Source organism: Takifugu rubripes, chromosome 14 (assembly GCF_901000725.2).
Source record: "Takifugu rubripes chromosome 14, fTakRub1.2, whole genome shotgun sequence".
Classification (NCBI taxonomy): domain Eukaryota; kingdom Metazoa; phylum Chordata; class Actinopteri; order Tetraodontiformes; family Tetraodontidae; genus Takifugu; species Takifugu rubripes.
The window spans coordinates 1951828-1979036 of NC_042298.1; the positions used below are offsets into that span (position 1 = coordinate 1951828).

Here is a 27209-nt window from a genome sequence, read left to right on the forward strand (position 1 = left end):
TTAAGGGGTCATGAGATAGCTAATCCACCCACCCCCCCGGAAAGCAGCTGAGAGAAAAGGATAGAGAAGACAAGATGGCGGAGTGAGTGGAATCGGGGTTTGTACACACGGTTCCAATCCTTGGATTTCGCGAAAACGCTCTCAAAGGACTAAAACATCAGCAGTTAGTGACTATATTGGGGGAAGATCGAAAGGCGGCCTTTGCCTGTTTTCACGAAGGCGGTCTGGACAAGCTTTCTGCGGCGGTCTTAGCTCGATGCTAACGCTAGCTAGCGTTGGAATCCTGTAACATTAGCTGCTACTTCGAAGTCGCTGTGTGGTTGGCGAAGGCCGAAACGGTTTTGCGGACCCCACTTTTGATATATACCCACCTTGACGCTGGCGCTGCATTCCATTGGAAGATTTCATTTTATCAAATCCATCATAATTTTTCACTTTGGCCTATGACTAATACCAAAAACACCAAGTTAAATCAAGGTTACTTATACTTGCTAACTGCGTTGCTGGTAATACACTTGGAGCACCAACGAGTCCACGATCACCTTTGTCATTTATAACTCGACATTTTGGACTCTTTTTGCTGACGAACGGGCTACTGCTGACAATTACTTAAGGAATATCAGGTGGAGATTGTCATTTGGTGGACACTATGGCGAGTAGCAGTGGCTCCAAAGCTGAATTTATAGTCGGTGGAAAATACAAGCTTGTCAGAAAAATCGGATCGGGATCTTTCGGTGACATATACCTGGCCATCAACATCACAAATGGAGAGGTAACTTTGTGCATCCACATCAATTCTGTCTCAGTAAAGCGATTGATAGCCAAAAGTAGTCGGTTTACCTGCGCAAGATAACAAGATGTGTTGTTGGACATCTGTTTTAAAATTGAAGTAGTTAAAGCTGGCAGACGGTGCTTAAAGCCGCATTATTCTATTTTTAGCCAGTACAGAAATAATACTTGGACGTGTGTGATTTAACGCAATGTTACATTTTGTCATGTTTATTCAACTTCTAGGAGGTAGCTGTAAAATTGGAATCACAGAAAGCCAGACATCCGCAGTTGTTATACGAAAGTAAGCTGTATAAAATCCTACAAGGCGGTGTTGGGATTCCACACATCAGGTATGTACCCGTTTAAAAGAACCGATTGTCTCTAATTAATCTAATTGTAATCTGCGGGAGAAGGCAAATGTGAAAGTGTTCGCAACCTTGTTGGCTCTAGGCCTCTTGACCACTCCGGCGTCGGAGTTACTTCCTCTTTAATTTAAACGATGTATTTTAGGACCGAGGCGTGTTAAATGCTGGTCGAAGAATATTTTTATTTCTATATTTTCCCACTATGAACCCTCAATTGGTGCGTTTGTGGAAAGTAACAGCTGTCAGGAGCGAGGTAAGGAGGCTGGTTGGAAATGGCCGCTCCTCTTTTGTTGTGTTCAGCTCTCAACATGTCTCCTCTACCTTGTTAGAAAATGGCGGCGGGACACAGGAGCAAAAACAATACTTGAGACGCTCCTAAGTCCGCTTCGGTGGCCCGATGGCACACCGGCCCATACACGGTGGTCGTGTTATCGGGTTGCCCGACGTGTTTACTGGGTTAAAGTCATTGTAAATGAAGGGGATATTGCTAGCTTGGCGATTGGGAGCTCGCAGATGTAGCGAGTGTCCCACGTCCACGGGCACGCTCCGGTCCACGCCCGGGACATGCGAGTCCTTTCCCTGCCAGTAATATGGAGTGGAGAGGGGGTAGCGGCTCTCTCAAATGGAGGCTCGCCCGTTGTGTGTTTGGGGAAATCATAACGTTTCCTGGATATTTCACCAACTCTGGGGAGAGTCTCTGAGACTCTGCCCGATGTGGAGGATTATTTACACACATTAATGTAAATAAGCAGGGTTATTTTGAATACCCCATTTTTTAATGAGTTTGGTTAAAGATGTTTGCCCTCATTTCACACTGAGCCCATATTTCAATTATTTGTTACCCTCCTAGTGTTCTAGTATACTTAGATTTATGGGTTTATTTATTTCAATGACTTCGGAGCCATCGTGTTGTCTACATTGTTGAATTCCCCACATATGTTCAAGGCAAAACGGCAACTACCAACCCTGCTATAAATACAGGAGGCAAGTCCTACAGAGGGATGTATGTGAGAAAGGGAACATAAAAATATATTCAGTTGAAAAGGTTTATTGTGGATATAAATCATTTTGTGTTTTTGGTGATATTAAACTAATCAGACCTAAATTGTATATGCAATCTAGTGATTCATATGGAGGGTGACAATAATGCAATACTATTGTTGCTATTTTTATTGTTAGTATGGTACTCACTACTTTGCTTTCTGATTAGGTGCAGCTTTCATTGATCAGAGCCTTAAAACTCCACCCTATGTATGTTCATCTGGCGTTCACAATGCTCACAACAAGGAAAAAGTTTTAAAATATGGCTCCTTCAGAAGAAGATATGTTATCGTGCATTCCAATTGTGCAACAAAGTTGTTTTCCGAGTCAGAACTTTCAACTGTAGAGATTGGATTTCCTACTTGGAAAGTTGTAGGAATCCTCACATCTGCCGAGTTGACTTCCGAAGATGGCACAGTGTGAACTGTATAGGTTCCTGTAGTATTGTGCATCGTATGTAATCTTGCAATATGTGTGCAAACTACAGTGCTGGCTATCCTCCCATGGACTAACAAAAACAATAGTCTGGTAAATCAGTGCCAATAGCTTGATGAGCTGGTTCCATAAACAAAAACAATGACTTGCACTGGGGTTGCACCGATCCACATTTTTCACATCTGATCCCAAAGCCTAAATTTGGATATCTTCCAATACAAGAGCTCTGTTTTTAATATTATTGTTGTTGTTGATTTTTAAATGAGACTGCTAAGGCAAGAATGTGTACAAACATGCATGAATGTCCCAAAAGACAACTTGCCGTAAGTATGAGGTCAGAAAAGGAAGTCGGGAAAAACAGGAAATCCTGCTAACAGAAAAAATCCCATCCTGAAAGCAAACCCAGAGGTTATTCCTGATGGCTCTTTTCATTGTTCTGCTCCTTGGCTAAATAATCCTTGTGCTCCCTTTTGGTGCATTTTCAAATGTTTGATCATGTTTCATTAATGGTGTTGGTTGTCGCAGTGAGCTTCCACCTCTCAGAATATCAGCTCTGCAAACATTGCATGTTGCTGTCTTGCTTTGCAGTTTTTGGAGTATAAAATATTTCCGCACAGTGGACGTGTGGAAAAGTCGGTAAGAGTTGACGTGCCCCAGTGCTGCTCAGTGCTAGGCTGCTAGCTGCCTGGCTGGAAGGGATTTCCTGAATGGAGTTGTGGAGCAAACTGGCTGGCATGATTCACTTGCAGAGTGATTTGAACAGACAGCGTTAAAACACGGACATAGCTAATACATCTGAAATTTCCTTTGGTTGCAACGGAAATTTCCAATCCGTTAAGTCCATTAATTACAGCCCATCCCCAGTTTGCAGTTTTGCTATTTCACAGCTATGTAAGAGCAGAGCCACGTCTTTCCAATCAATGATGTTAAGTTAATTATTTTATCTTTATTTGAATCTGTTTTCATGTTGAGCTGCAGTATTGTTGTCTTAGCCTGGGTTAGCCTGTTCTATTGTGTTTTTTGATAGCTGATAACTACGTTGCTGTAATTTATATCTGTGTTTAATTCATCTTTAGTTGCTCTTTTTCTGTATAAAATTATTTTTTACCATATACCCTCATTTAATGTAATAATTCAAGGATATTGCTTTTAATCTTTACCCCCCAGCCCTTCATATTCATTTGCTTTTTCTCCCTTACTATCTCTGGTACAGCCAGAAAATGCTCTTTACATATATTCTGTGTTTTGAGTTCAGTGAATATCAGTTTTTACAGCTTTTGGGAGCCTGATACGTTGCCTCCAAATGGAACGCTGACTACTGCCGGTAGTTAAATCCTGTACGGGGAGTAGAAGCCTTAATATTGTAACACAGGCTTGTAAGAGCCTGTCTAACCGGCTAACCCTGTTGCCCCTCCTCCATTCCAAGTACAAACTGGATTAGACACAATACAATCCCCACCTATGTTAGGTTGGTCTGTGCTCTACTCTTATGTGTGGGGTACTTTTAGGAAATGGCATCAGAAGTTAAATAATGTTGGGGTTTTAGCTAGATGTGGGAGATGTATGGATAGGCGTAAATAAAATATCCTTCTTTTATATTGAGTATTTCCACACAGTTTTAATCAGCCCTGTAAATAGTACCACATAAGTTTGGTGCAATTTTTGCTTTTAAATAAGCGTTTCTTTCATGTGTCTGTGTTGTGGCTTGAAAATTGCTAGTTGCACTGTTGCCCAAAGGCTCTGCGGGCAAAATGCAGCATCTAGTGGTGAAGTTGGTGGACACAGCTAAGTGTATATATTGTGATTCATTCTTTTTTGTCATGATTGATGTAGAACAAACCCTTATTTAACTTTGTCAACAGGTGGTATGGCCAAGAGAAAGACTACAATGTCCTAGTCATGGACCTGCTTGGGCCCAGTCTGGAGGATCTGTTCAATTTCTGCTCTCGTCGTTTCACCATGAAAACAGTGCTGATGCTGGCAGACCAGGTAACCTACACTCAGGTCTACAGATGTTGTACTGGCTGTCTGAGGAACCATTAAGGGCCCTGCCCTTGGTGAAGATTATCCTGGTTGCGGCCTGTTTCCAATGTTCGGACCTTTTTAAATCTTTTATAGGTAGAATTGTCAACAGGTAAACAAATTAATGTGTAACATACAGTGAATTTGTATGTCCCTTGTGCATGTGTTTTATTTTCATAAACTGGAATTGTACAAATGTATCAACTGTGAGTTAAGTTTATTTTAAAATTGGTTGAAGACAACTCGCCATTTATACTTAAAACCAGTTAAACTTAAAAATAATTAATACATAATAATTAATAACAAAAAATAATTAAACCAGTTTCCAATACATTTAAACGGTTTGCATTGTTATTGATCCACTTTTCCTGTTGTGCAACCAAGCCAGTTTTATAAATATTGTATGAACAATTTTCTTAAATATTTAATTATGGACGTTTTTTCCCCCTTTTTTAGATGATCAGCAGGATTGAATACGTACACACAAAGAACTTCATTCACAGAGATATCAAACCAGATAACTTTCTCATGGGCATCGGTCGTCATTGTAATAAGGTAAGATCAATCCAACTGGATTGCAAGAACCTTGAGCAGAATGTCGTGGTAGCAGGACAACATTTTTGCAACGTAATTGCAGGAGGGAATCAATCAAATCACTATTAAATTTGATCACTATCTACTTATATTGTTTGTGCTCCTGAATCTGAAATAACCTGGTGAAGAAAAGTGGCACAGGATGTGATTATTCTGCTTTCTCAGCATCACAAATACACACACACAAGCAAACACAGCAGGAGAGCTACCTTTTTACCCCCAGTGTAGGAATACCTGCTGCTGTCAATGATGGAAACATCTTGGAACTTCAGCTAGTGGGTGCACAGATATACACCACACACAATATATCACTATAAGCAGCAGGGAGACACTAGAGCTGCCACAGGATGTGAACACACCTCATCTGTAGTGATCCTTCATGTCAGGGTGCCTCTTTGCTTTCATGGTTGTTGGCTCAATGTTCAGGTTACTGTGTTTTCCAGTGGTTTATTCCAGGTTCTTTTTATCTCTTTGGTTTTATTCCTACCTCTGCTGTTAGTGATATCTGCTCAGCATATGATGTGTCTAATGAGAGCTGATGTAACCTTCAATGTTACCCAGATTGTTGGTGATATATCAGTGCTACAAGTCAATTCTGAGTCTTCTAGAAGGAACCAAAGTGCCGATGGTCAATGCATTTTACCAAATTTGAGCAGAGACTTCACTGTTATGTCTGGAGCCATTGTGAGTGGCTGACAATTAGGTAGACTATTAAAGGTTATCACTTCTTTCCTCTGCAATTTTGTCAAAGTGCAATGTGTTTTTGTATTTTTTCACCCCAGATCTTAGACCTAGAACAAGGTAATCATCAACCAAGTTGACTGTTGAGGAATGTAATCCATTTTCATATCAAATCTGTTTCTTCAGACTTGTATGTTATGTTCTTGCATTCCTAAGGTGCCTTTTTCACACTGATTCACTAGTTTTGTTTATTCTGATTTTCTGTAATCGATTCCTTTGTCTTTGTCTATTAGTAATACTTTGATCCACTCTACAGCTCTGCTACTGGAAGAGTCTTCCAGGAAAAGCTCAATCCAATACTTCCTTAATGTGTGCAGTTGCATCAGTTTCATCTTGCTGTTAATCACCACTTGGATGGTTTCAACTTGCAATGCCATTTTTTTGAACAAGCACATGCATGTTGTTGAAAGGCAAGACGGCCAAAGTGAAATAACTGAAGTCAGAGGTTTCTTGCTTCCTGTTCACCTTCAATTTGGTATCAAGATCACGAGGCATACAGAATAATCACTTATTCCTGAATAGTGCTGAATCAAGTAACACTCTGCAGAATGAAGTTGGCCATCAGATCACTGAATGACTCTCATCAAAGTACTTGCTAATTTAATGACTAAACAGTGGCCCCAAATTGTGATTTTATTTATTGAATTAAATTGAGACCCAAATTTATAGTACATTAATGCACTGGGTGGAGTGTCCAGTTAATATCTGCCTTCCATCCTACATGTGTCTCCTTGGATGGAGATGGAGATGGTGGCGGTGCTCTGTTCTGACCAGAGAGTAATTGCCTCTTTCTTTGGCCTTAATGATGTCCTGCACGTGTGACGTCTGCTTCACTGAGTGCAGAGGACTCATTCTCTTCTTCTCTCCTCACCGTAGGAGAAGGAATGCTGGTGCGGAAACTTCTTAATCAGCTTGTATGCACCTGGTGCCTCCATGTGTTTTTCCTTTGCAAAATTTAGAAATATGTCTGCCCCTCCTCGGTAGCTCTGACACATTGTGCACACTGAGCACTCGGAGAGGTGCAGAGAGGTGACGTTTAGCATGTGGGTGTAGGATTTCACAGGTTGGAATCTTCCTTGTTCAGCAGCAACAGCCATGTTTCCTGATCTGCCATTCCTGCTGGCTTTTTTTTAACAGCACGTCCATATTGGCACCTGTGTGGCTCCGCCACTGCTCTTGTTTGAAGCACAAAATATTAGCTCACGTCTGGGTCATAAAAGAATGTAATGGTTCTCTAAGCATTATGTTACCACTCTTCTGCCCAGTCATTCCCAGTCTCTGGTTTGGTCTCATACTCTGTGTGGTATAGCTGTATCTGCAAAATATGGGATGGGCTGTTTTATGTCTGCTCAGAAGTACACAATAGCCCTGGTTCTCGGTGACTGACGAGTATGCAAATCTTTGGCAGTTAATAGAAAGTGGAATTTGCTTCATCTTATCAGAGTTGGAAGAGACGTTTGATGATAGTATATGGTTGGCAGCTGCTTAAAATAGTTTCTTTTTCTCCTCAGGTTTGGTCTCGTTTAATGGGTCTTGTTCACTTACTGTTTCCAGTGAACTTCATAAAAGCCCAAATGCTTTCAAACTTTTCAAATGGCGATGTAAAGTTGTATTTTTCAATACAGGCTTTATAATTCATAATTGCAATGTGACTGGCTTAGTTTTGTTGCTGTTGTTACTGAAGGTTAGAGACTATCAATTTACATTAATAATATTCTCTGTCGACATTTTGTTGAAAGGATTCACATATTGTGTCATGCGGGGCCTTAATACAGTGGGACCTCTACTTCCAAACGTTTCTACATGCAAATTTTTCAGGTTACGAAGCGTCTCAACGGGAAAATATTTCCTTTTGTTACGAAGGAAATTTCAGGATACGAAGGTCAAAAATGCGCTACCGCTGTATTGAGTTTTGGGGCCCTAAAAGTTCGTAGGTAGAGGTCCCACTGTATATAGGTAATGCTTTTTCCCTTCCTTCAGTTCAGTTTGTCTCTATTTAAATGGAGGGCTGCTTGCTTCCTTCATGTACTTTGTCCTGAGAGGGAATAACTGGCTGGAGCAACGTTTTACATTGAAGCATATAAGTAAAAGGTAGCAGAAGTGTGCAACTATTCAAATTGATTATACTGTCACCAATCCCATTATCAGATATTGTCCCTATACATTGTTTGACAGGGGAAGTTGTAAGCTGCCGTACTTGTTTGTTTTCTTTCCCTCATTATTCATCTTTTACTACAATTATCTTGGGCGCAGCTGTCAACAGGGGTTTTTTTTATATAGCAAGTCAAAATTGATTGTGCACGTTCCCAGTATTTTAACGATGGCATGCCTGTCCTCCAGCACGCCCTTGTCTATTTGTTGGAGTTGTTTTACGAGGAAGGGTCCATTTAATTCTGTTGTCCTTCGGAATCTTGGGATTTCTAGCTGTTTGTCAGTAACACAGCACAACCCCGATCACTCTAGCTTCAACTTGATCCATTCCTTCAGTTTTTGCTTCTCTGGATTCCCGTTGGTTCTTGGATGTGACCAGTCTGTGAACCACTCAATCGATGGCACAGTCATTTTTTTTAGCCATTTAAAGCTGCTATTTGACAGTAAAAATGCAGTTCATTCCTTCCACAAAGTATTGACTCAACAGTAGTCCTCAGTGGAATCTAAGCTTGAGTGCTTCCATTGTGACGACAGTACAGTTCACCTGTCAGTGGGAATAACGGTAAATGAAGATTAGCCTGGCAAAGCTAAGTCGAATCAAAACACTATCAGCCTATTTAAAGGATAACGCCCACCAAGATGCCCATGTTTTAAAGTAAGTAATTATGGGCATTTTGAAGGAAAATTACACTACAGTCTCGTACTAGAGGGAGACAATAAATTAAACTGTGAAGCGATTAGCAGGCAGAATGCTGTACTGTTGTGCTCATGCTATCTGTGACTGAAGGTGGATCCAGGCTGTTTTTGACCCCTGCTCCTCTACTGTCTGCCCTAGTGTTTAGACTCATCAGTGGGGAAGAGGAAAAGAAGCTTGGCTGTTAGCTCCTCTCAGGATCCATCTTTCTCAGGATTAAACCAGGTGTGACCTTTACCACAACACCAGCTGCCTTACAACCGCAGTTGTCGTTTTGCATTCATTTGTAACTGTGCTGGGTTACTTTGTTCACACCACCACCCAAATTAACTCATCGTAGCAGAAAAGTACAGCAGATCACATTGTATCCCTCCGTAGTTTGGACAGGGTCTCAGTCGGTTCAGGCGTGCCCCAGGTGGCTTCCTGTGCACATTTAACATGACTTCTGTTTCGGTCGGTTGAGAGGGGACAGAAAAGGTATTAAGTTACAGGTTATAAGAAGGATTATACTCGAAGTACAGGTTCTTTTCAAATTCATTTTTAACCTTGATGAAAGCTCCTTTTGTGGGTGTTTACTAAAAAAGGAGATTAAGGAACAAAAGTATTAATACATTTATCATTCACTTACAGTACCAAATTAAACTGGAACTATGTTTGGGAATGGACTCATTTGAAGGCTGGATTAGGATTTGATTGCCAAATCTTTTCACAAAATGAGAGTAAATAACTCTTCCCCATGTGGTCATCTGGAACCCCTGGTCCAACAGCTGTAAATATTAGCATAATTTTCACACTTATGTCCCATTGAAAGAAAATGGAGCTGAAATGAGCAGAATGCCTTGTGTCAAAGAGTGTTTTTGTCTTTTTTTATGTGTTCAATTGAACAAATTAGGAACAATGATGCTGAGAACTTCTTGTTCTCTCAACGACCTTTGCAGTGAAATATACAGTATCCAAAACAAACACAAACATTGCTGTGGTAACTGCAACATGTCCAGGCTACACTTCATCAGAGTAGCCTGGAAGAGCTAATGAAACATTGACAGCCACAATGCACTTCAAGGTGTTGAGCCACGTTCATCTCCTCTCTTAAGGAGAGCTTAATTAGTGGATTGGGCCAGAAACCAGTTCAGCATCACCTTAATCTCAAAACTAAAATACCACCTTTTCCTTATTGAAGCCTTGATCGCCTCCTGCGGGCGCATTAACTCTTGCACTCTTAACTTGAGTGTGAGAGTTTCAGGGAGTCTGAAACCCTTTAGTTGGTTAATATAAGGGCAGCCTTTAAGTACATTAGGTTTCTTCTATTGACGTGCTTTGCCACAGTTTTACTGCAGGAGCTTGATCTTTAGTTTTGGCCTTGGTAACTGGAACATTTCTCTTTTGGTTGAGATGAGTGAGGCTTGTCCATTGAAGACTACAAAATTCCATGTTGAGACAGATGTTCCACCTCATTATCACTTTACACTCTTGTGAGCTTGCATTGGCCAGCTGTGCATATAATACAGACTTTAACCCTTTTGGAAGGCTGCACGATTTCCTTTGGTCCAAATATTGCAAGTCCTTTCTACCATTTTCTTTTTACGTACCTTTTTAAAAAAAAAAAAAAAAAAAAAATCAGTAGTGGGTCACCTGCAGACCCCTTTTTTAATTAATTCTATTTCAAATTCAGTTATCCAAATAATTGGACTTTATTTTGCTTGTAGTAGTTATTTATGTATATTAGTATTTATGTTTCAGTAATTAAAGACGGATGATCTGGGGCCTTGCAGAGAGTCAGAGCTACATTGTGTTGGTCATATGGGAAGAAAGATTCTACAGAGGTGTCTGAAAAGCCCCTTTGACACTGCACAAAAGTCCCAGATCGACATGGGTCTTTTCTGCAAACTAAAAGGGTTGATCTCGGCAATTATCGCCCGCCATTGCATTGATCATGCTAGTGCACCGTTAGGTCCACAAGCCGCTCAGCATCCGTGGAAACGATTGTAGACACTGTGCAGGATGCACTTATGTATGGCAATATTGCCTGCATAGTGAGAGAACGGAGAGTTGACTGGACGAAACGGGTGATTAACAAACTGAGAGGCCCCTGAGTGGCCTTATTATGAACTTTACAAATTAATAAACAGCTACTGAGCACTGGCAAACCTCGTCTGGTTCTGCCCCAACGGTGCCATCCATGTCCCCTGACTAGCCATGGCACATTTATTTTCCATGGAATAAGTACCACTACACACCACTGACTGAAATTTGTACACAACGATACAATATATAAACAAATGTTGAAGTTAAAGTGTTTTTAGGTTTGTTGACAGGTGAATAGTGACCTTTGCAACAAATGCTGCCATTTTAGTGGCTGTTCTCTGCCACCGTATATTAGGTGTACAGGCTTGTTGTAAAGTTAAATGTAAACTAGATGTATCGGTACAAGTTTTGGGGAACAACCATATTTTGTCAAAGCCAGGCTCAGACTGGAGGGACAAATACTGCCCCCCCCCCCCCCCCCCCCAAATGATCAGTAAAAGGTACAGCAGTAAAATGTTATTTTTTTAATGTTTGTAAGACATTCTAAGGTAGAGTTTTGGCAATTATTAAAAAAAAAAAAAGATTTAAAGCGTTTTCCGCAAATAAAACACTCGAGGGAACAGTAGTAGAGTTTTGCACCAAGCCAATTATCGCAGTTTCCAGGACTGTTATTAGGCATTTTAGTGATGAAAATAAACTTTAGATATATTGTGTCGCCTGAATTTACACTTTCTGAAACCAAGAGCTTTCAAGATGAACACAAAGCTGATTTCCCTGCAGGAATTTAAGACTTATAAATTGCAAACAAATTTATTTTCAAAAAAAGGATTTTAGGCAAATTCTTCAGATGTTAGTCCACTTGTTAACCACTGGACCGATAGATTTGACAAAATAGTCAAATGCTGTCTGATTTTTGAAACTGAGCCTTCCTTTGCTGTGACAATGCTCCGTTGATGGACCGACGCAAATTTGCCCCTAATGGTCACGTGGGGGCAATAAGGGCCCGCCTCCTCCGACCATAGCTTGTATGACCAGATTAGCCACAGGTTCCATTCACCTTTGCTCAGCTATGTCCGTTCTGTCCATCCTTTACCTTGCAGTGTTCCGGCACACTTGAATATTCAATGATTACGTCAGTACGATGGCGTATGAGCGGGAGGACAAAAAACAGCTGCCCACCTCTCAGCGGGAGGTCAGATCAAGTCGCTTTAGAAAAATAAAGCAAGTTTATTCCATAGGTCATTTTCCTTGTTTCACAGCATCCTTGTATCCCTGACGCTGGATTATATATATTACATAGGTTTCATTAATTTCATAACTTCTGTTAAATGTTCATATTTGTCATAAATTAGAACAATATTCCAATCTTCCATTTAAAACAATATTGTATCTATACTTGTCTGTCTGTCATTGTGGGTCATGGCTTTAATAATTTTAGACACTTTTAAATGCCCCAGCCCACACTCACTCATGCTCGCTCTCTTCTCTGCTCCAAGTATTTCCACACAAAGTGGATATTATTAGTTCAATTGATTCAGTCACAGAGCTCCCACGTAGTTCAGACCATGCTGCTTTTTATTTGCTACTCAGGCTGAAATGTTCCGCAGGGCTGCTTCTTTTACTCATGCTTTTGCTATAAAGGATTTGTCATAGAAATGTATCACATGTGTCAGTCTTGTCCCAAACCCATCCAGTGCTTTACCACGGTTAATGGTGACAGAAACGGGCCGTCGCACAATATGAAGCTTCTGCTGCTGCACTACATGACGCCACTTGACTGCTACACCGTCAAACTGCTGCTACGTCAGCAGACGCGACAAGTTGCAAGCAAAAACTCAATGTGCCGTCGTGAGTTGTGCTAGTTGCCATGGTTCTGGTGGTCCTGCGCATGTCCACAAGGCACTTGTGAAATGGATAGTGAAATCTTTTAAATGAGTGTCGTTAGCGTGAAAATCCATAACAAACATTTATGGGCCTCCTTTTCTTGTATGACTTTTGTATTTTTTCCACGATAAAAGCTGTAAGATGTGGCCTTCATGGGTCTGTAATGTGGTTGGGCTGAAAATGATGTGCTAGGGTTGCTGAGCAACAGTCTGGAGCATTTTTAAAACCTTGATTTTGGTGCTTTAAAGTTACGCACCAACTGTTTTGATTATGAATCCAACTGTGTGTTTGCACTCGTGACTAGACTGGGTCATGAGCAAGTAGGTAGTTCATTATTTATTTATTTTTTTAAGCTTGGGTTCCTACATATTCAGATTGTGGGAATTGCTTGAACAACTTCTTTTTCATGGATCATCAGAAAATGGATTCTAGTTGAGGATGATCCCTAGTCAAGTTTATTATTTTGGTAAATTAATCAGAGCCTTTCTTATATTTATGTGGCACCAACATTTTTCCTAAATAAACTCAGAATCGTCATAACTATAAAGTTTCATTTTGACAACTAAAAACATTAAAAGTTGTTTGGTTCTGACACTTCCATCATCTCTAATTACGTGTACCAGTAGTTTGGACCATATACATCATGATGTGGGAAGGTGATGTGAAGTAACAAGTTACTATTTGTTCTTTCCTGGCTTGATGTTAAATACCTAAATATTAAGTTGCATCAGAACCCTGACCGGTTTCCCCGTCAAGGATAGTTTAATAGTATAGACAGAGTGCCACCCAGACCATATTTGTAATGTGTTTGCTTGTTTTCAAACACTACTTTATCAGCGGTCTGTGTTGTCACGTAAATATTAGGGTAAAGGTATTTCAAAAGTACGCAGTCATGACAGTTTTATTGCTCATCAGAAATTTGCTTGTTCAGGACTGATTACATGTAACAAAGGACTAGTTTTTATAGTTCTGGAGCTCTTAAACTTGTTTTGTTACCTTTTGATGCAGGAAAAGCAAGCATCGCTTTAGGTGGTCCATCGTTTATCTTTACCCTCATCACCACATTAGGTGCTCCGTATACGTCACCTCGGGACTTGATAAGTTCAGGCCAAACAGAGAGAAAGTAGTTTAGGGAATTCAGAGTGTTTGTGACACTTGTATCTCCGTAGGCTCCTGTGGGATTATACAAATATTCACAAAGTAATAATACAGAAATTTCAGAACTTGTTATTGCCAGGCTTTAGAATGAAATGTGAAGAATGTTTACTCAAGAAAGAACTTTTCATGTATAGTTTTATCCTAAAGTGTTTATAACACTGAACATTTGTGTGGTTCTTCTGTAATGGAGGCTAATGTGCACAATGGTTTTAACGTGCGTGTTCTCTTTGATTGTCAGTTGTTCCTCATTGATTTTGGTTTGGCGAAGAAGTACCGGGACAACCGCACTCGGCAGCACATACCCTACAGAGAAGACAAGAACTTGACTGGCACAGCTCGCTACGCCTCCATCAACGCACACCTGGGGATCGAGCAGAGGTGCGTCTTCACGCTCCTCCGTGACCTCTTCAAGAAATGCCGACACCTTCAGTTATTCATTATCGAACAGGAAGCTGATCAACCCCAAACAGCTTAAAACAGTTTTTTTTTAGTTATTGTGACATTGTGTCTAGTGGCGTCATTCCCAGAGATTTATGATCATCTTCTTTTCTGTTCTGCTCTGTATATAAAACCTTCATGTTTCTGTTGGCTGATACTTTTTGAAATGTTCTGTCCACCATTTAAAATTAAGACCCTCACCCAAATGGCAATTTACAACATTTGTCCTATTTGCTCAAAATCAATCAATCAATCAATCTTTATTTATATAGCGTCTTATACAATCAAAATTGTTTCAAGGCGCTTTCCAGAATCCCAGGGCCTGACCCCAGACAAGCAACAGTGGCAAGGAAAAACTCCCCTTTAACAGGAAGAAACCTTGAGCAGGACCAGGCTCATGTAGGGGGACCCTCCTGCTGATGGCCGGCTGGGTAGAGAGAGAGAGGAGAAGGGGGAGGATAGGAGAGGAGAGGGGTAAAGGAGAGGAGAAGTAGAGTGAAGGGGAGGTAGAGGAGAGGAGGAGGAGGGGAAAGAGGAGAGGGAGAGAAACATTAGTTCAGTCAGCATTGCTTCTTAACGAGACAGGTTGAGATCCCACAAGGGGGTTTGTTCTGGGTTTTAAAGAAGTTTAACTATTTTTCTTCATTCCCATTTCATTACAGTAACAAATAAAGCCCAGTCTTCCAGACTTTAAAATCATATGATAAAAAGACTAAACAAACACATTGATCTTGCAGTCGCCGTGACGACATGGAGTCGCTGGGCTACGTGCTTATGTATTTCAACAGAACCAGTCTACCATGGCAAGGACTGAAGGTATGAATTACCACTCACCCCTGACAAACTTGTACTTTTATTTTTTATATATATATATATGTGTGTGTGTGCGCGTGTATATATATGTGTGTGTGTATGTATGTATATATATATGTGTGTGTGTGTGTGTGTATACATACATACACACACACACACTTTTAAATTGTGTTGGGTGAACATTACACAGCTGATATTCAGTTGTTTTGTCTGTTGTGTATTTTGGGTTAAAGGAGCTGATAGTGTTTATTAAGCTTTTAGAGTTCAACAGCGCGGGTCCAGTGAACTGTTGTCGATGCGTTTTATCAGAACATTTCAGTGGTGTGTGTTGCAGGAGACACTGGTGAGCTTAGAGATGGTATCAGTGTCTGTATGTTAATGGAAGTTGTTTATTTTTGACAGGCTGCCACAAAGAAACAGAAGTATGAAAAGATTTCGGAGAAGAAAATGTCAACCCCTGTGGAGGTCCTCTGTAAGGTGAGTCCAGTATAAAGGGGCATGCGTGTGTAGGCAGGCAGGTCTCCAAGAGCCTCAACTCTTATATTGCCTGTTCCAGGGTTTCCCAGCAGAGTTTGCCATGTACCTGAACTACTGCCGTGGCTTACGCTTTGAGGAGGCTCCCGACTACATGTACTTGCGTCAGCTGTTCCGCATCCTTTTCAGGTAAACACACATTTAATCTTCAAGATGCATTTTTTTAGAGTTATGCTTCAGCACACCTCTGAAATGCTCAGCAGCTTTTCCTTTAGATATCAGCCGTATAATTAGTCTAGGATTCTGCTGGTTTACATGACTTAAATTAAAATGTAACATTCAGCAAATGTTGATCAGATTATTTTTTAAATATAATTCATTAACCTTCGTTTAAATGGCTTCAAGTAAATCAGTTTGGCTGTGGTAAATATTATTCATGAGCCGAGATCTGAAGAAATACTAAAGAAATACTTCAAGTAGTGGAGTATTGTTTAAAATGATACATAGCAGATCTACTCATGTGTTCAAAGGCGAAATATGTAATTTTGATTGAAGTTCTGAATCTGCTGAGATATAAAGAAATGCACGTCCTCCGTGTTTAGGTATGATTTGTGCTCTCTTGCATTGTTTGGAATATTAAATTATGGCAAGCATTTTCCCTTCAGGACTCTGAACCATCAGTATGACTACACGTTTGACTGGACCATGCTGAAACAGAAAGCAGCACAGCAGGGAGCCTCCTCCGGGGGCCAAGGCCAGCAGGCACAAACCCCCACAGGCAAGCAAACTGACAAACCCAAGCCTAACATGAAAGGTTAGTAGCAAACAGCCAAGCGACGTTTTTTAGACACCAATTGCTCGTATATTCACTTAGCGTTGTATTATGACTAGTAGGTAACATTTTTTATTTTCTAACCCCCACCCATGTGCCCCTTGTTTTAAACCGTTAAAACACCAAATTGTAAATTAAAAAAAAAACATATAAAACTTATTCCTTGTTGGAATTAATTCTAGTACCGTACTAAAAAGAACGAGGAGGCACCATTTAAGTAAAGAGAAAATATGTATCCAAATGTAATATAAAATAGTTTGACACAATTGGTCTGTCTTGCAGAAGCAAAGACGTCCTTGGGTAATTTGACTACTAACTTTGTTGATATGCTTTCCTGTTCCTGTGTTGGGAAAGGACAATGGGCTCTCTCCTTTGTCAAACTGCTTCATGGCTAGCCCACCTGCTCTGAGCATAGCCACTGTTCTCCCGTGTGTCTTTCATAACGTTCCCTCTGAAAACTGGGCATTCAACAAAACCCATTAAACTCTTTGCTTAACAGACACCTTTCTTTTCCTTATTTGTCTGTGACATCAACGATCTATCGCTGCAGTCAGACGGCTGAAATCTCCATATTGACGAGACTGTGAGGAATATTGATCCTCCAGGATCACTATAAATCTCTTTACCCATATAGTCAGAGCTTTTGATGCCTTCACAGGTGAAACAGTCAGCAAGTTGTTTGGTTTCAAGCCGGTAACAAGGAACACTTTACAGATTGTTACTGTATCACTGTAATTACGATTGGGGTCTAGTCTGACTTGGGGCTGTTCACTTAAATTAGACAATAGTCTCAATAAGAGTCCATTCCGAGTCCGGCCAAATTCAATCAAACGTCACAAATTAAACATAAAAAGCACAGTAATGCTAAATGCCCCAAAAGACTGCAGCAGACAAGAAAATGATGTCAAAATAGTTGATCTGGTGGTGGGAAAGAATGAAAATCGATCAAATTTAAATGGCTCTTAACAATTGATCCTTGGGAAAAGCTGAATTATGGATGTTTTTCAAATCTTTTCAAGTCTATAATTGTATGTATATAATTGTACGTGTAATTGATTCTTTGATTTTATTCAAGTTTTGTTGCAAAGGAACATTGATTCGTGCTCCAAAGTAGCTACAGACATAGTTTGAGCCTGATGTTTGAACATATGGTGGAGTCAACCTAAAAGCAGAATGGAGGATGTGGAGGTTGTGTTGTCTGGATTTAAAACTTCCCTTATGGGAAGTGTGCTGCAGAGAAGACGAAGCTATTCCTGAGCTGTGCACGGCGATGGGAGCGTTGAGGTATTCACCAGTGAGCCATAACCATTGGTTTTAGCAGCCACAATGGTGATAGAATCAGAACATCTTTACATGCTGTTGACATTTATGGATCCATGGCAACTGCGGTATTCCCGATTGACACTAGAAGATAATATTGGCCAGCTGTGATCTTTTTTCTTTAATCTGATTTCCTATAGACTGGCCAAAGGTTGTGGTTGGGAAGGCGCGCAGTGGTTAACCCAGCTCACCCTGTGACGCACCTTCCTTGTTGAGAAACCTCTGAGTCATAACAGATTGATATATTTTAAATGGTTCTTTCAGTTTTGATGATTATGGCCTGCGGAGCTAGAAATGCCGCTCTTGTTCTTCATTTGTAATAAACGGTTGGGGCCGTCCTCGATACATGTGCGTGGTGGCTCTCTAATTCAGCATTATTTATAAAGCACCCAGGCAAGAGTGTGTCGATGCTTTTCAGAACGCTGGACTGCTCAGAGGAGAAATGGTCACGTTTACATCAAACACTGATTCATGTATGTGAAGAAAGCAGCTGGCAATCAAATGTCCAAGCTTCTGATCTGCAGGACACTTGCTGTGGATATAGGCTGCGTCCTTTACATTCACACTAGTGGAGTGTGTGTATGCCCACTGAAACATCCCAGAGCAGACGTCAGTCAACTGCATGCCTGCCAGCGATCATTGCCAATGACAACCTGATGAAAGCTTCGAGAAGTTAAAGGCTTCATTTCTTCTGTTAAACCTTGATTCGCTCTAATCGTGCTCCGAGCGGTTCTACACCGACTGCTTTTCCGTCACCCGAGACGAGCTGCTGGTGTGAGGCCGTATGTGACACGTCTGGCTAACTGCGCTGCCTGTTTCTTTGTCTCTGTAGGTTTCTGAGCCACATCTGCTCAGAGCAGAGCTGCAGAAGTGTTGGTGACCAGGACCAACAACTCTCTTCCTGGATACGCGACAAAGAGTCTGTCTCTCCTTCCATAATAACTCTATATGTAATGGAAATATATAGATTTACACACAGTGCTGTGTTATCTGTATATTCATATGTATATAATAAAACTCTGCACTCCGAAATAAAAGAATGATAAATCAGGTTTTCTGGATGTGGAGGCTATAGCCCCCTGCCCCCACCTGCAAACACATGCATCTCTTCCCCATCCATCCTCTCTGTTCCTGCAGTGTTGACTGTTTTCTCAGAAACTGAAGATGGTCGGCTCAACCTGTTTGGTCCCACCTGGGATCTTCAGAACACGTTGCCCTGTTCATGCCATTGTTTGACTTTTTTCAGTCTGATTTTAAGACATGTTAACTTTTTAAAAAAAATCCCTTTTACTTTCTAAACTGAATGATGCAACCATGGATGTTATTTACTAAAATTCAGATGTGGAGGGGTTTTTTTTTTGTCTTTTTTTTTTTTTTCTTCATTTTCCTATGGTGATTAGGATTTTTCCTGTTGACATTATAAGCTGTTCATTGCAACAGTCAATGGTAGAATGATATTCTGGTTCTCTTCCTCTCTTTAGAGCTCTGACCTATTATTATATAATTAAATCTGTTGTACAACCTCTGGTCCAAAAATAATAATAAAAAAAAATGACATAACTCAGCCCTGAAATGCTTGTCAACAGCCTGCACAATGAAAACTGTCTTGCATGTGAAAGCTTTTGCCGTTTTTTGTTTTTTTTTTCTTTATAATACCATGTGGTATTTATAAAGTTGGTCTTATGCCTCCAGCTCTAAGGTGATTTTTCCCATGGACGAGCGCTTCTCTGAATCTTTTGGAGATCATTTCTGATACACTTGCATCCCAGGACCGACTATTGAAGAGAGATGGGACATTTTGTCCAGTGATCCACAACAGGGAGCAGCAACATGAAGTTCAGTGGTGCCTTTGGACCAGATTCAAGACCTGCAGCCTGAGCAGATCTGCTGGACTCGTGTTCACTGGAGTGTTGAGGCCAAGATTCACTCTGACCTGATGTGACTGGGTTTGCTGCCATACTGGGACCAGTGATTTTTATGACGCCTCCTGGGATTGAAGTCTTTAACGAACCCGTTTGAAACTGTTGGCCAGTTTACCACCAGATGACATTGACACCTTCAGACCACTTTAGTGCAGAGGCCTCGTGATGCTGGTAGTTTAACATGTCCATTAAAATCTAAATCCACCAAAACAGGCTTTACAGTTCCATTAAGAAGCACACCAGTCTAAGCAATAGTGGCAGGATTTAAACACCGGTGCTGAAGGTAGGTTAATAATTCTAGATGTAGTTGGATTTGTAGCACATCTGCTCGTTCATCTAGGTTTTGATAGAACTTTAACTGTAATTTTCCGCTCTAGAGATCCAAATGATGGTGAGTCTTGGCTTTGAATATTTTTGTATTTCCTTTGCTCCCCGAGCCTTTTGTCAATTGTCCCAATGCTTGCTGCTAAATCCTTTTATGTAACTCTTTCATAAGAGCCATTTCAGCCACTATTGTGCAATTATGACTCCTCATTCTAAGTATTTGTACCGAGTCAAGGACGAAGAACAAAGCGGCGCATGTTTTATGTCCTCGTGCCTCCACTCGTCACAGAAAACAGGTGGATTCAGGAAAATCGATGAACTTTAGTACTGAGAAGGTTCGATAGAGCTCATTGAGTCAATATGTCTTTTATTTCAGAGGACACGGTTTGAATTGCAAGTTCCACCGCAGTCATCTTATTGTGTTGAATAATAGGAAACGCGTTTCCGGTTTCGGTCGAGCTGTTCCAGCAAATGTTGGAAACTCATGAGTCAGTGAACACACCTTTGATTTTCGCTGACGCATCGGTTTACCTGGAATTTCTGCCAGTAAAGGAGTCAAATATGCACTTCCTTGGACCTCTTGCCTCGCCTCCAGAGGAAGCTGACGCAGAGGCTGACTGGCTGTCTGTCCCCGTTAGCTGGAGTCACCAGGACACGCCGCATTCCCTCTCACAGGCCGGTGGAAGCCGCCAAATTCCAGCCCCGGAACCTCCTTAACGTGTTGCATCTAGTTCTACATGTGAAACCCACGTTAGCGCGTCACCAATAAAAGTCAAGTTAGTTGTAGGTAGTTATTTTTCAGTGCGACTCAGTAAAGGGATTTTGCTCACTTTGTAATGCTTGAAAGTCACACTGAATGCACGCATTTAATTTCTCATTTAGTTATTCTTTTTAATTTTTATATGTGTGTGTATGTGTCGATACGTCAGTCATGGCTCTGAGGATTGACAGCTGTAGCCGCACCCCGAACCAAGCATGTTTATCCTCTATAATATGTAAATCACTTTATATCTTTGTATGTTTATTACCGGAAGGACCAACCGAGTTGGGAATTTGACACAAGTTTTATTGTTTTAACGAGCTCAATTCCAGTTATTGTATTTTTACATCCACTGCTGTCGCCACCTGCTGGAGACCAAGTAGAATGCAGCTGTACCCTGACTGGCGTGTGCTGCTGGGATCAGGGACCCCAGCTGGGACTGGGCCCCAGCTGGGCACCACCTGTGTTCTGAGTTCATGCTACAGGTTCTCATGTCTTCGTTCAGAGGTAACAGATGCATAAATTGATCTAAATGATTCCACTTGCAGACACATTAAAAAACTGTTCATAAAAACACTGTAAGAAAAGAAAATGCAAGTAAATGTATACTTGGATTGCTTTAAGTTTGCTATGTACACAACGTACACACAACACGTGCAGCTTAACTCTTACACAAGCAATAATGTGTCTCATTACAGGTCTGAGCTATCCAGCATTGGATAGGGGTGATTCTACAGTGTCATAAACAATAATTATCAATGATTTTTTTTATTTTATTCTAGTCTCCATATAATCAATTTAATCCCAGTAACAAACATACAGCTGCATTATTTTAGTTATTACACGGTTTTTGTAGAATAGCTCTGCAACTATGTTGATTTCAACTTCCTATAGCTACTATATATCAAACATGAGCAATAACTATAGAACCATGAACTTTACTTTACAATGTGTACGTCATAATTTCCAGGAAAGAGTTGGTTCAAAAATAAAGCCTTTCATCTTTATCCCTACAGAAATATTATTCACTTATATTACACAATTGTCCACTATTCAATATTTTCGATATTAAAATCAAAATTGGTGCCTCTACAATTGTGATTCTTTTCTATGCTGAACTCTTATGGGTAGCAAGAAGATGTTGTTGCAGAAATATATGTAATATGGGGGGTTCGCGTGTTTTTCATGAACTGGATGCAGTAACTGACAAGAAATACAAACGTTTCTTTGAATATTTATTCATGTAGTCAGACCTTTTTATCCTGAAGCTTCACATTTCCATGTCATCTGATTGGAACTATAAATCAGCGCATCTGACCTTTGTGCACGTGCACAGAGGTGCGCTGCACCTGTAGCTAGTCGATAAGCCCCGCCCCCAAGAACAGTATTTCCAGGAATCCCCCTGTTCTGAAATGTCAAGGGATTCCTGGGAAAACTGGACCCCAGGAGAGAGGATGTAGACAATCCAGAGGTTCTTCGGGAGTCATCCTTCGCCAAAGCAGCGCGGTCGCCTCTGATTGTGTCCCCACAGCTCCGGCGTTCCTACCTGATCCACCACACGTGGAGCCATTTTGGAGGCGTGCAGGTGCGTCTCTCCCGTGTCCCGAGCTACAGTGCTTCATCTCAGACTACCAACTGACCAGAGATGCAGCACTGCACCGTGGGCCACAGGAACATACTGACGATTAAGCAGATAAAACCCTCATTTAGCACTAAAACACAGCAGATCTTTCAACACATAAACAAGTAAATACGTAAACAAGTTACTGAGCTACAACAGGGTCTTATTTTACATGCATAACACACCTGATAATACAGCATAAAGAATAAAAGAAGGATTCGAAAGGGGCAGAATAACGGAGAGTACAAACTGTTGTTAGACAAACAGGAAATGATGGAATCCTCAGTGGGTTTACATAACTGCTGCTTCCTCTCACACACACGTTGGTGTGTCTGCGTGCAGAAGCCCCCCCAGCAGCTCCCTGACAAGCGCTTCAGTCCATTAAACAGGGCCTGGAATTAGAAAAAAAGTCCAAATGTTAAAGCGATGCAGCAGAGTAACGACGCAGCCAAGTTCATCATCAATGTCAATGGGGGGGGGGGGGGGGGGGGGGGGTCTGGGTGTTTTTCAGGAATGTCAGCCTCGGTGTGACTGGAAACTGCAGTGTGTCCATATAAGGCTGGAGGCTGCCTTTTATTTTGGGGATCATGGAAAATGGGATTGCTGCTTTGGATAAACATCCCCATGAGTGGAGCGGCGTCCTCCTTCAGCTGGACGCTTTATTGCCTTTTCTAGTCACAGAGAGAGAGAGAGAGACTGGGAGAGAGAGGACGGCTTTATCTCTGTCCTTCCCTGTCTGCAGTGGGCTCAACAGGCCCATATTAAGAAGAAAGGTCTTTACACACACACACACACACACACACACACACACAGCAGAGAGCTCCCAAAGGTTTGTTCTCAGGAAGTTTTGTCCTCACAAAAATAAACCAATAAAAACCTGCCAATGAACGTCTTCCTGTCCCCCTCCAACAACTTTCAACCCTCTTCCACAATGTAGAGGATCCCCAAAGCACACACGCGCACGCACACACACACAGGTTAGTGTTCACTTTTATTATATTAAATGGCAAAAGTAAAAAGGAGAACACTGCATGTACATCATTCAGAACATATGCCAACTTGATTCTTTTGACGTTTACAGATGTTGTTTGTTTGTTTGTTTGTTTGCTGCAGCTGCTTTTAGTCAACTCCTAAAGAGAACTTCTTACTGTAAAATGATCTGTGTGTAGATCCTGCTGCAGCTGAAAGGTGTCGATGTAAAAGGTGCCACCAATTTCTCTCCTCACTGGTCTCAGCATACACACACACACACACACACACACACACACACGGTCTGGATTAGATTAAGCTGTGGGTCAGTGGAAATGTGTGTATTAAACACAAGATCAAATAATTGTGTGATCACAGTGAAAAGTAAAACCAGCAACATGTATAGAATAACCCAGTCTAAACAAAGACCACTGAGGGGAATGTATGTGTGTGTGCGTGCGTGTGTGTGTGCGTGCGTGTGTGTGCATGTCTGAGTGAGTGAATATGTGTTTAGACAAGATGTGATAAAAGTAAGAAGCATCCCTGCTCTTCATCCAAACATTCCCTAATATGGTTTCCTTTCTGTTTATCCTCACTTCTATAAATGACACACAGGAAGCTTCTCTCTGCCTTACACTGATTTACACACATGCACACACGTGTGCGCACTCACAGTTTGATTCCTCAATCAAAGCAAAAGAAATACATTGAAGACATGACAAATTTTAGAATCCTTCCTTCCTTCCTTCCTTGTATATCCTTTGCCATTTCCGTCCTTCCTCTTTCTCCCATGTGAAATTATCCAGAGTAGGGTTAGGGAGAGATCAAGAGGCCGTGGTCCCAGAGGGGGACTGTGTGTGTGTGTGTGTGCATGTGTGTGTGTGAGAGAGAGAGAGATAGAGTGAGTGAGTGTGAGTGAGTGTTAGGGGGGTTATGTGAAAATTCTCCCTACTGCTCCATAAATAAATCTGTATTTCCTGCCGTCCTCCCCGGTGCTGCAGTAACCTCACCCACATGTTCTAACACACGTGTTCGTCCTCTCTGGAGCGCCACATCAGGACAGTTCTCCATTGGTTTGGATTCACTCGTGCACGTTTAGACGGCTGGTGAAGGTTTGGGTGTTCTGTAGCTGACTCTAGATTCAGTCGTGACCACAGGTTGAGCTTCGACCCGCAGCTCAGGTGCATGTGTGACAGGCGTCTCACCTCTGGTTCCTCTGATCCTCGCTGGTACCGTGGATCCTCGGTGCTGCTCAGCCGCCATCGGCAGTGACCACGTCTGAATGTGTCAGGGAAACAAGCAAGAAAGCAAAAACAACATCAGTGCATCTTTTATATTAGTGCTCACACACTCCTGTTTGATAGATTTGGTCCTGGAGCTGCTGGTGACCATGACTGACTGTCTGCCTGTCTGTCTGTCTGTATGTCTGTCTGTCTGTCTGCCTGCCTGACTGATTGACTGTCTGTCTGTCTGTCTGCCTGACTGATTGACTGTCTGTCTGTCTGTCTGTCTGCCTGCCTGCCTGTCTGTCTGTCTGTCTGCCTGCCTGTCTGTCTGTCTGTCTGTCTGTCTGCCTGACTAACTGTCTGTCTGCCTGTCTGTCTGTCTGCCTGTCTGCCTGCCTGCCTGCCTGTCTGTCTGTCTGTCTGTCTGTCTGTCTGCCTGTCTGTCTGTCTGTCTGCCTGACTAACTGTCTGTCTGCCTGCCTGCCTGCCTGCCTGCCTGCCTGCCTGACTGACTGACTGACTGACTGACTGACTGACTGCCTGCCTGCCTGCCTGCCTGCCTGCCTGCCTGACTGACTGACTGACTGACTGACTGCCTGCCTGCCTGCCTGCCTGCCTGCCTGCCTGCCTGCCTGACTGACTGACTGACTGACTGCCTTCCTGCCTGTCTGTCTGTCTGTCCACAGGAGGAAGGATGTAGACAAGAATCACAGATTTGATGTGTTTGATATCAGGGAAAATACAATAACGCTCATTCAAAGGGATGAAAACAGAGCTAATCATCATTTTAGAACTTTGCAGGTGATCTGTCACAGATATCAAATTATTCTTTCAGTGGTGGAAATGAAGCTTTGAAACAAACAAACAATTTTATAGAGAGCAAAACTGTTCAAAACGAAACAAAAAGAAATCTTAAAAACATGAATAAATCTGACTGCATGAGTAGAAATGAGTGGTGGGTGTTGAAGAATCGGACGAGCGTGCTATTGTATTTTTATTCTTCTCCAAAAATACCTTCAGACTTTTACGGCACCTTTTTACAGTATTTACAGTCTTCTAAGGCTTTGCTCAACGGTTTTGCTACGTTTCCTCCGTCTGGTCGTTCATGTCCAGCTCACACACGCTGTTCATCACATTAGTACGCATGCCTGTGTTTATTACCGCTCTATAACAGGTCAGGTCAGGAGAGTGAGGTCACTGACACTTGTGTGAGGTTGTAAAGCCAGAAGGTTTGCGTAACAGTGGAAAACGCTGTGTTAACGCTGATGAGAGCATACCTGATGCAGACGTCTGGCAGGGGCTACCACGAAGACGCTCTTCCTCTTCTCCACATCTGTAGCAGCTGTCTCAGCCGCGCTCTTCAACTCTTCTCAAGGCCTTAAACAAAGTGAGGCGCAGATGAAACTGGACCTTTCTTCTGCTCTGGTTCAAACCGTGAGACTCCTTTATGAAGTTCCTGGAGCCGATGAGCCATGCATTTGACTTTTACCTTATATGTTCATGAGAAGGAGGTCCTGAAACCCAGGACGACCCCCCCGCCTCCAAAAAAAAAAAAAAAAAAAAAAAAACGGACCGAGGAACGGAGAACCCTCGACACTGACCGGGTGAGTCTTGGTGGAGAAGATGGAGGACATGAGAAACAGCAGCATAAACAGAGGAGACATTGACATATGGGAGGAAGAGGGGGAGGAAGGCTGTTCTTTTAATAGTGATAGAGAAGGAGGAGGAGGAGGCGAGGAAGGGTGAAGAAGGATGGGAGCTAAAAAGAAAGAAATGAGGGAATACAGAAAAAGGGAGGGGGAAAGAAAGATAAAATGAGGCGTGAAAGAGAGGAAAAGACAAGAGCGTGAATTCACCAAGAAATGAAAAAAACTTTCCCTTGTGGTTTTTCTAAGTTTGGGTTTTTCAATATCAGAGGAGGGAGACAGGAAGAGAGGGAGGGATAGAGAAAAGGAGATAAAGAAAGAGAATCTAGAGGGGGGAGCAGGAAGAGAGAGGGCGAGAGGTGAGCAAAAAGGGGGGTCAGACATATGGGAGCAATGACGGGGAACAGTAGTGTAAGATGGTGAGAAAATATTGGGAATTTGTGTGTGTGTGTGTGTGTGTGTGTGTGTGTGTGTGTGTGTGTGTGTGTGTGTCATGTGAAAAATGTCAAATTTGGACAAAGTAAAGAGGATTTTAGGAAGAGACTGTTGGGCAGCTTCAGCCACGGATGGTTGGTGGTGGGAAAAACAACACACACATTTCTCCTAAATCAACTCATGATCGTCTTTAAAGCAAAATAAGTAAGAGCATATTTAGCAGATGTTGGCGGCAGAGTGAGTCTCACCAGGGCTGAAGCTGGGATCACCAGAGGACAGCGAACGCATCTCAGACTTTCTGGATGAAATCAAATCTAGTTCATGATTGACCTTTTTTACACATGAAAGCATCAAAGCAACCCCCTCAGGGCGATTCACTTCTATACCTTTATTCAAATTGAACATTTTGACCCCCGAGAAGTTCATTAATCGTAGTGAACACCTCCTGTAAATGTAGGATTTTTTTTATGATAAGAACACAGTTATTAAAACATGCATTTAAACTCACATAGAGACTTATTTTCTCGGATGCTCCCAGCACTTTGGCC

At 41.8% G+C, this 27209-nt stretch overlaps 1 protein-coding gene and 1 long non-coding RNA gene across 4 annotated transcripts; one reads left to right on the forward strand and one right to left on the reverse strand.

Moving 5' to 3' along the window:
* Positions 1-26: 26 nt before the first annotated feature.
* On the forward strand, positions 27-19890 carry csnk1a1 (casein kinase 1, alpha 1). Of its 3 annotated transcripts, none has more exons than XM_003970079.3 (11): positions 27-772; positions 1015-1121; positions 4475-4601; positions 5091-5189; positions 8956-9039; positions 14120-14259; positions 15057-15135; positions 15535-15609; positions 15689-15795; positions 16272-16420; positions 18591-19890. In XM_003970079.3, the coding sequence occupies exons 1-11, from the start codon at positions 650-652 to the stop codon at positions 18596-18598; spliced, it is 1098 nt and encodes a 365-aa protein (XP_003970128.2). In that variant the 5' UTR covers positions 27-649; the 3' UTR covers positions 18599-19890. The 3 variants fall into 3 exon arrangements, with proteins under 3 accessions (XP_003970128.2, XP_011608678.1, XP_003970127.2); XM_011610376.2 differs by having other exon boundaries at positions 16272-16384; XM_003970078.3 differs by lacking the exon at positions 8956-9039 and having other exon boundaries at positions 29-772.
* A 2092-nt stretch (positions 19891-21982) lies between these two features.
* Positions 21983-26980, reverse strand: LOC105417308 (uncharacterized). Its single transcript, XR_965048.2, has 4 exons — positions 26910-26980; positions 25858-25957; positions 24560-24632; positions 21983-22777 (listed from the first exon to the last, which is right to left on the reverse strand). It is a non-coding gene; the product is annotated as an uncharacterized lncRNA (long non-coding RNA).
* Positions 26981-27209: the final 229 nt, after the last annotated feature.

Excerpts from the sequence above, each read along its gene's own strand:
- csnk1a1 (XM_003970079.3), top strand. The coding sequence starts at position 650 with ATGGCGAGTAGCAGTGGCTCCAAAGCTGAATTTATAGTCGGTGGAAAA. Across the intron at positions 14,260-15,056 it reads CACCTGGGGATCGAGCAGAG|TCGCCGTGACGACATGGAGT; the intron begins GTGCGTCTTCAC and ends TTGATCTTGCAG. Across the intron at positions 15,796-16,271 it reads CTGTTCCGCATCCTTTTCAG|GACTCTGAACCATCAGTATG; the intron begins GTAAACACACAT and ends TTTTCCCTTCAG.